Genomic DNA, 10,046 nt, shown 5'->3' with positions numbered 1-10,046 from the left:
TCACAGAATTGCACTTGAGTTGCAGAGAATGTAAATTGACTAGATTTCAGACAAATTGCCATTTGTAAATGGGCTAAACTTTGCTTCGTAGATTTACATATTGCTATCATTTTACTGGAAAAAGTCAGTTTTAAAAAGAAAAAAAGCTAGTCAAACAGTTTCTCTAAATGAGAATAATACGAGCTGTCATTTTTTATTGGCTCTTGTCATAAAATTGTATGACCGGCTTTGCCGTGCATAGAGGTTTAATCGTGTGCTTTGTTTACAACTGAGTTCTGCGTCGTATTGAAAGCAGAACTGTGTTCTCGAAGAGATAGTTTCGGTCGAAAATTGAACCCAGGCCTTCTAGAATAGGGTCAGAAAACACAATTCTTTGTTCCCGCGAAACGGAGCTCGAAACTTTTTGGTAACTATTTTTGTGTATTCAGTCAATAAGATGTATGTCAATGTTGGAGACTTCAGAAACGCCACTTCCCAGAAGGAACAAATCAAGATCAAACAAGTTTTCACTCACCATTATTTCTTCGGCAGGTAATTTTCTCACAGCTTGCATTTTAAAGTTTTCGATAGAACAGTCTGATTTAATTGGGTTGCTTGTTTTAATGGTGTTTTTTGTATTAAAAACTGTCTGAATTGATTTTTTTATATGGGAAAACATTTAGAACACCTGAAAAAAAAAACGTTTTTTTTTCTGCTTTCAGATCTCCCAAAAGTGGTTATCTGGCTTCACACGACATAGGACTCATCAAATTGAACTCCCCTGTTTTGAATCCTTCAGCAGTCATACCCCTATGCAATAAAAAACCCCCACCGGGACAACTGTACGGTATGTGTGGAGTTGGATCCACACACCCGACTTCAAAGCAAAAGTTAGATAATTACAAATATTTTCTAACCTCAAGTAACAAATTTAACCTACAAATTGAATGAAACTGAAGTTTTTTTGTAAAAGTGGACAAATTGCTGTGATATAAGAAAAAAATATGTGGACCTTCAATTCATACACTATTGTGCAATTTGTAATTGTTTTCATGAAAATTTTAAAAGCGATTAATCTTTTTTGGGAAACTTTTCCAGTTTTGATGGGAAATTTCAGTATATTTTCCACAAAAAATATTCTATGGATGAAAAAAAAATGTAAGCTTATTTGTTATTTTGAGAACTATTTTCGGTTTTTAGCACATACCTATAATTATTTCTGATAACCATGAGCAAAACAGGAATTTATATGATATGCAAAAATGCCTCTCACCTCAAATCTGTTTTCGCCATGAAATAGTGTTAATAATGCTGAAAGTTATTCCTTCAACCGCGTGCAGATCTAGATTTATAAAAAAAATTTTTCTTGTACAACAGTTGAGTGTTTTTGATTTTTTTCTTCGAAGCTGCTACAAGCGAGTGACAAACTCTGACTATCGCAAAAAATGACGAAAGCTTAAGCTTTTTGTTGTGTTTTTTTTCAGACTATTTCAGCTACCAAAAAGCTGTTTTAAGCAAAAAGGAATCTATCTTCATTGAAAATATCGATACATTTTTAGAAAAGACATCTCACATTTGATGATTTTTGATAGTTATCACTGCTCTGAAAGTTCCCGGAGTTCCCAAATTCTACAAACAAGTTATGTTTACCTTTGAATTTTCATCTATGATGCTGAAAGCTTAATTTGAAATACTTATGCGAAGCGAGTTATCGCGTAATCGAAATTGTTTCAAAATGATTTTATCCCATAGTAATTGAACACAAAATCCCATTTTAGGTCCTCTGTCTATTGAAGACCTAAAAAAAGCTTTTAACCTTGTACAGGCGCAGACCAGTTCTATGATTTTCACCACACTCCAGAGTGTGTACTTGACGTAAAGAATGTCGTAACTTAAGATTTGTAGCCTAAAGCGAAAATAGCAAAGTTGTTGTGGATTCTGCGATTCTAAATGTTGTTTCCAAAGGAAGGTAATTTTGAGGCACTTACCATAGTAGTAAGGCGTTCACTTTGAAATTGTCAGATCGTGCTTGCGATCCCATGCGATGACAATGATAGTATAAGAGGACGAGTTCTCACTTCACCTCTAGCCACCGCCTGACCAATTTTGACTGCAATAGTGGTACCACGTAAAAAATCTGGACGCAAGAAAACGGCCTTTAGTCGCAAATAAAGAGCATCGCTCAACAAAGTAACACAGTCTGGAAATTGAGGAGATAATACAAAAGGACTATCCTCGACAGGACCGTCAAGGAACCATGTCAATGAACCGCGATTTGCAGGACCCACGTCAAAAAAAGCCTATTTTGCTTACAAAGTACTCCGTACGAATCAAATTTAAAAACTTTTTAAAAATTCTGTGTTTTTGATTTTTTTCTTCGAAGCTGCTACAAGCGAGTGACAAACTCTGACTATCGCAAAAAGTGACGAAAGCTTAAGCTTTTTGTTGTGTTTTTTTAGACTATTTCAGCTACCAAAAAGCTGTTTTAAGCAAAAAGGAATCTATCTTCATTGAAAATATCGATACATTTTTAGAAAAGACATCTCACATTTGATGATTTTTGATAGTTATCACTGCTCTGAAAGTTCCCGGAATTCCCAAATTCTACAAACAAGTTATGTTTACCTTTGAATTTTCATCTATGATGCTGAAAGCTTAATTTGAAATACTTATGCGAAGCGGGTTATCGCGTAATCGAAATTGTTTCAAAATGATTTTATCCCATAGTAATTGAACACAAAATCCCATTTTAGGTCCTCTGTCTATTGAAGACCTAAAAAAAGCTTTTAACCTTGTACAGGCGCAGACCAGTTCTATGATTTTCACCACACTCCAGAGTGTGTACTTGACGTAAAGAATGTCGTAACTTAAGATTTGTAGCCTAAAGCGAAAATAGCAAAGTTGTTGTGGATTCTGCGATTCTAAATGTTGTTTCCAAGGAAGGTAATTTTGAGGCACTTACCATAGTAGTAAGGCGTTCACTTTGAAATTGTCAGATCGTGCTTGCGATCCCATGCGATGACAATGATAGTATAAGAGGACGAGTTCTCACATGACCTCTAGCCACCGCCTGATCAATTTTGACTGCAATAGTGGTACCACGTAAAAAATCTGGACGCAAGAAAACGGCCTTTAGTCGCAAATAAAGAGCATCGCTCAACAAAGTAACACAGTCTGGAAAATGAGGAGATAATATAAAAGGACTATCCTCGACAGGACCGTCAAGGAACCAAGTCGATGAACCGCGATTTGCAGGACCCACGTCAAAAAAAGCCTATTTTGCTTACAAAGTACTCCGTACGAATCAAATTTAAAAACTTTTGAAAAATTCTGTTACTTTAGGTACAAATAGGAGCGATACAAAAGTTTGCCATTTTGTTTTTTGTAGCTTCAAAAAGTTTGAGAGTAGTTTTGTGGGTTCGACTAACAAGCCGTGTTCAACCTGGTGCGGTTTTCGATTAGAAGTCACAAATTACACAATTTGTCTCCTAATGGAGCAGCTAAATGGCAACTCAAACGTTCCTGGTTTTGTCCCGAGCTTGCTGTTGACTTTTTTGAACAGAAGCGTCAAATTTCGACCAACATGCAGGTCGATTTCTATTTGAACCTTTTGCAAATTGTAAGAGATTGCTTTTTAAGATTTGTCCGAAAGACATTTTAGCAATTACTATAATTGTTAAAGTATGAGCTATATGTTCATTATCGACTGCCCCTTTAAAACATGAAAATACCAGCGTATAAAATATGTTGCCAGCACCAGAAAAGCCAATTCATGACAATTTGTTTTAATCTTCAACCTCAACCAATGTCAAGTATAAAATATGTAATTTGAGCAATAAAAAAATGTTTTTTAAAGCATTCTGAATAGATGGATATGAACCCTTATCAATTCCGGCATCATAAGAAATCTGAAAATCCCTTAATTAAAAAAAATCCAATTTGGATAAAGTTTGTTAAAGATTTTTTAAAAAATTCTAATATTTCGATCACCTAATTGGTCTGAGGAATAAACAGAACACATCGATCACAAAAACCGGACTAACTTTTGATTGAATAATTATTGATCATTAGCATAACTTTGAAAAGACAATATCCTTATTACTGTTGCCATTACCATTACATTTGCTATATCACACTCGAACAGTTCACACTTTTTTATAGTTCAAACTTTTCGGAAAAGTTTCAAAAAATTAGTCAAAATAACATTTCAGAGTAAGAATTATGAGTAAATTCTTTTATACTATGCAGGCAAAGCTTAAATTGATATTCATAATTTTTTTGATTTTCATAAATTGGGAAAAATAAGCAAAAGGGTCAATGGGTTTTCGCTCTGGTGCGTTTTGGTCGAAGTTAGAGGCACTTTCAAATTTTTGTTTTTTGCTTTCTACCATAGTGATTTCTCATTCAAGCTGATTACGCAAAACTTTCCATTGAAAAAAAACATCGATTTTGATTGTTTCTGGTAATTTTGATTTGAAAAAGTAACAACCGGAGTCAATTGATGATAGCATCCGATTTTTTGCTTTTGTTTTTTGTTTTGATTATTTGTTATTTTGAATAATTTTTAGGGCCGAGGTGCTGCAAGAGACGTTTCTGGAAGAACGACCTTGGTCTATTTGGGAGTTGGATCCCGAGGACGATCTCGAATATTTTATGGATGTTATTCAAGTGGACAATACTGGTATTTTGCTCTAAAATTTGTGTTTTTAAACAGACTTACTCCAAAAAAGCGTCGAAATTTTTTCATCTATTGACAAAAATTGAGATAAATTTTTTTATTCATAAAATTTACTGCACGTAAAAGGCAAAACTATGAACGTTATGTTATGATTGTCCTTCAAATTATTATTATTTTATGAATTTATCAAAATTTTTTCGACACGCTTTGCCAACTGCAAAATGGTGCGTGCTCTTAGATTCTCGTAACGGTTTGCTAACTCCATTTTTTGTCTTAAATCAATTTGGAATGTTTTGATTGAACAGTCACTTTTGTGTTAATATCACAAAATATCAAGCGCGTTAACAGTTCCAAATTGACCGAATAAACAATTTTCAAAATCCTGTTTTTCCGAAAAATTTTTTTCAATTCGTGCTCAAAATATAACTGAATTTCGAATGCTTACAAAATTCAATATAAACAAATTTCCAAAAACAATTCAACAAAATTTCACAATATATAAAAAATATATGATGTGAAATTGTATATTTTTGATGTTTCGTTATTTTTTCCTGAAGTAAGTCACTACGGTTTGACTGATCAATCACTGATTTTCAAAAACAAAACAGGGACAGGACAGATAAGACCAAAAAATTAAACCGAGGAGTCCATGAGTGTCGCTACCAGCCCAGGTTGACGAGAACTTCTTACCATTCAATTCCATACAAATCCATATGTACAAAAATGTATTGAAGCTATATGATAAGCATTTGTCCATATATGAAAACTGTATGACAAGTAGTTTTCCATAAATCAAAAAGTTGACTTCTTCTGTAAACTTAAAAACTGAGAACTTTTGGGTTGTGTAGGTAGCCGAACTCAAATGACAAAGACCTTGGTCTTTTCAAAGCGCCAAAGGTTGAACGGTCTTGCAATTACAATTTTTCTGAGAGCTGTCTTTCACAAATGATTTAACAAGAGTAAGAACTTTTAAATTTTGGCAAAAATTTTCAACGATAATCATTTAGACATCAGACATTGATCAAGGCATAAATAAACATGCGATACAAAGAAATAAATGTTTTCAGCTTTTTGAAAAAAATTTTGAGAGAAAAGGAAAAAATTCTAACATTAAAGTATCCAACCCTACGTTATGCACACAAAAAAAAATTTTGCATGGAACAATTTTTTTTTGAAGAAAGTTTGTTTGATTACAATGTTCGACAAGTTCTTTTTTCAACCTCTTTCTGAAATTGTATGACAAATATTTTTCCTTCCATACACTTGATGTATGGAATTGTATGATAAGCAATTTCGGTGTATGAAGGTCAACCCGAAGAAGTTTGACATTGGTGACACTTGGAGCATTGACTTCTGAAAAATTTTCTTTAACTCTTACTGCTAAACTCGATACAAGTAACAGTATCCTTAACTAATCGCTTTCATCCAGTTGTCGCCTCTAATTGATAAATGTTCAGTTGTTACAAAGTTTTCACGAGAAGGGAACAGCAAGCATTTACTTTTGATGCCTGTAACCACGATATTTTTTGATCCCAACCCGTCATTTAACCAAAACCTCAATGAGGTTACAATAGGCCGTCAAATCAAACTAATCTCGTTTAACCATTTCGATTGAACACAACCCGGGTTGACCTCCATACAAAAAAGAATGCTTGTCATAGAATTCCATTGAATGGAAAAAATCGTTATCATACAATTCCCTTGTATGGAAAAAATGCTTATCATGAGGTTTTCATAAGATTTCTTTTTCTATGGAATTGTGCAGTTTTCCATAGTATGGAATCGTATGATAACATTTTTGTCAACCCGGGAAGCTAATTGTATAATAAATAACTTGAAGAATGAAAAATGTCTGTGATTGTTCACTTTTCGCGAGAACGTTTATCCATGAGGAACAGAATCAAATAGCCAGCTCTTTATACGGATCACTGCTGTTAAGCCTCTTAGATAAATGCAAGATACAATTTTTGGTAGTTTTTCTTCTTTTCGAAGAAAAAAAATTTAAACATGTTCTCTGGGTTTTTTGTTCAGTATGCGAATTTCAATTTTTTAATTAGCCATTTTCGAAAAAATATTTATATAGAATTGTCGTTGGTTAAAAAAACGGATGTCCCGAGCTCACCTTTAACAAGAGATTTTGCCTTAGACCAATTTTTGATAATGCAAACTTGATCGATTTGGAATTACTGACTAGCCATATGTCGGCCATTAAATGTTTTTTTTCTGAGTTGTTTCTCGTTGAGATTATTTGATTTGTTATGTCAATTATTCAATTTTTTTTTGTAAAAAAGTAAAAAATGAGTGTCATTTTCTTTTAGTTTTGAACAGTTGCACAAGCAGCGGTGATAGTGGGTCCCCCCTGTACTTAGTCAGCAAGGACGGATGTGGTCACGTGCAGTGCCTTTACGGAGTGACAACTCATAAAACAGTTAGAGCCAGGAATAAAAGAGAGGACCCGACCTATTTGGGCCATATGTTTTTCATCCGTGTGCCCAAGTTCTACAAATGGATAGCTAAAACAGTTAATGATAATGAAAGGAAATAAATCATTTAATTTTCAATTGAAATTTTTTTTCAAGTAAAGTTAGTTTTTGGAGTTTTTAGCCCTTATTAGTAAAGAAAAAAAAATCAAAAATTAAAAAAAAAAATTTGTTGCAAATTGTCGGTTCCACTACGAAAAATTAAGCATAAGTTCTTGTTTTTAATTCAGATCCTTTTATCACGCCACGCAGAAAAAAACGACATTACTTTGAAAAAAATCTCATTTTTTAAGACTATGGTCGGAACATTCTGTGCTAACTGCACAGTAACCTGCTTTCCTTGTTGCAATTAAATCCAAAAAAAATCTCAGACTTCAGACCTAAAAATTGGAAAATTTTGTCAAATGTATGCTTTAATTTCAATACAACACATACCACATCTTTCTTCTGGAAACTTGGATAGACACGTTTGAATCGAGAGAATTTTTTTCAGAAGCAGAAACTTTTGCTCAACTATACACACTTAATACGAGTGATTTGAGAAGTCCTGCTTGTTTTGTTCAGCTTTTTGTGCCAAGAAGGAAGATTTTTGGTCGTCACATGCTCAAAATGCGCGATATTTAGTCACGTTATCATTTACTGGTCTCGGTTCAGATAGCATTTTTTTTTGAACAACTAATTTTTACCAGAACATTTTCAATAAACGACACGGTGGGACTCTTTTCTGCAGCGGAAGACCTGAGATCCGGAAATTTTTTGTAACAAAATTTTGTAAGACGTTTTATTTGCGTCGTTTTTTGTTTTTGGTGCAGTGCGAGGAACATAAACAAGACAAAAACTTTGATAGTAAAACTATTTAAGTGTTTTAAACAAAAATTTTCTCCAAAATTTGAATTAGAAAAAAACATCAGCGAGAAAAAAAGTTTAAATTTCTTTAAAATTGATAAATTTTTTTGCTTCGTTCTTAAATTTTTACTGCCGAGAAATTGCAAAACATTAAACCGATTGGAACAATATTTACCTTTATAAAACTAGGCAAAATTTGAGTTGAAAAACAAATTTTTATAGACATATTACATGCCTGTTCGTTCACTTTTTTGCCCAAAATTAAACAAAAATAGCGTGATTTTTTAAGACCCTGTGAGGTGTCTTGAAAAAAGATTCAAAATCATTTGAATCACAACTGAAATATCGTTAATATAATTTAATACACGACCCATTCCGTTCCGATGATTGATTATGTTATCTGATTTTGAGAGAAAAAAAGCTAAAACATACCCGGTTATAAAGTTCCTCAACAATTTCAATGGTCGGAACAACAGATTTTTTTTTCAATTTTGAATGGTTTTTTCATAAAGTTGAAATTTTGGAAAAACGGTAAATTGTCGCTGCAATTAATTAGCGTTAGATGACATCAGTTAGTTAATTTCTAAAGATAAAATTTAAACGAAACTAAAGATTCAAAACAAAGGAAAAACCCTTAACTAAAGGTTCAAAGCATGGTAGACGATGTTGGTTGTAAGTGTTTGGGAGCCAAACTATCCGAGGGCGAGGGGTGAATAGGGGCGTGGGCAGGAGCTAGGAGCAAATTAATCTAGGTTGTTGTAGACGTTCACGGTTTGCTCTGCCTCTCCAAAGTTGCCCCCAAATTAACTGCCGAAAAAATGCGAAAAAGTAAAATTGATGAGAACGAAATTTACTATGGTAAAACTAGGTTTAAGTTGAGTTGAAAAACAATTATGTTTGCTCGGCTTTTTTGCCCAAAAATAGACAACAAAATTAACATGACCTTTCTAGTCACTGCAAGGTTTCTGGAAAAAAGTTTTAGAGTAGTTTGAATCACGACTGAAAGATCGTGGAAATAATATATCACACGACCTATGCAGATGATTGTTTGTGTTACCCGATTTTGCATGGAAAAAAGCTAAAACATAACCGATCACGAAATTCCTGTACACTTTCAATGGTCGGAACAACATTTTTTTTTCAAATTTGAATGGTGCAGCTATTTATTCGCAAATACTTAGCCAAAATTCTTCACTAACACTGCTTATTTTACATTCCATAGGCAGAGAACAGATAACATGGAAATTTTAATCACAAAATTTTTTTCCTAATTACATAATAATATTCACAAAAAAAATTTAAATTACATAAAACTTCTTTTAACTTACATAATTTTGTAACCACAAAAAAATTCTTTTAATTTATATAAAATTTATTCAATCCGATTGCACTCGAGTTCGAGATAATGAGAGTCCTCTGTCGTTGACGAATTTAAATAACTAGGGTACTTGTCATTTGATTGGTTACAAACACAACCAAAAAATCATAGATTAAAGGGGGACCAAAACTAAACAGTTTTTTGGCTGAACAAAAAAAACTTTCAGGTAATTTGATTACCCTTGGAATTATGTAGAAACTGTATGAATAGTTTTTTCTTTTATGGAAACTGCAAATATTGCATTTTATCAATTTGGGTAACAAAATCAATTTTTCAAAGCCAATTTATCAATCATTACTACAGCAAAACTTAAATGAACTTAGGTCTTACATCAAGCCAATATACCAGTTTTAAACTATATTCACAAACTTTCAATTAAATGTTTTTTTTTCTTGAATTAAATCCTCAAACTTTAATCGTTTATCGTAATTCTTTGTTGGAAAGAGACGAATTCCAGGAAGTGTTGAAAATTTAATCAAATATCACAGTTCGTTGTGTTGAAAAACAAAGGCTGACATTTGGTTAAGTTCTGTACAGTTTTGTTCAGTTTCATTGACTTTAAATAAATGCCCACGGATCTCAGTGGGGTACGTTAGCAGGTTATGTTTTTTTTTTCAATCGCGTAAGACTCACGACCAGTAAGCAAAAAACATCACTTTTTTCGTCTACCAACCACAGTAGTTTG

The 10,046-nt window shown here is 33.1% G+C and overlaps 1 protein-coding gene across 1 annotated transcript; it reads left to right on the top strand.

Moving 5' to 3' along the window:
- Nucleotides 1-434: 434 nt before the first annotated feature.
- On the top strand, nucleotides 435-7,202 carry LOC134855052 (uncharacterized). Its single transcript, XM_063871431.1, has 4 exons — nucleotides 435-531; nucleotides 702-869; nucleotides 4,548-4,660; nucleotides 6,976-7,202. Exons 1-4 carry the CDS (start codon nucleotides 437-439, stop codon nucleotides 7,200-7,202), a joined length of 603 nt encoding a protein of 200 aa, XP_063727501.1. The 5' UTR covers nucleotides 435-436.
- Nucleotides 7,203-10,046: the final 2,844 nt, after the last annotated feature.

This window comes from Symsagittifera roscoffensis, chromosome 10 (genome assembly GCF_963678635.1).
Source record: "Symsagittifera roscoffensis chromosome 10, txSymRosc1.1, whole genome shotgun sequence".
In the NCBI taxonomy this organism is placed as follows: domain Eukaryota; kingdom Metazoa; phylum Xenacoelomorpha; order Acoela; family Convolutidae; genus Symsagittifera; species Symsagittifera roscoffensis.
Note: the sequence above shows the minus strand (reverse complement) of the source record. Positions and strands in the feature narration are given on the sequence as shown.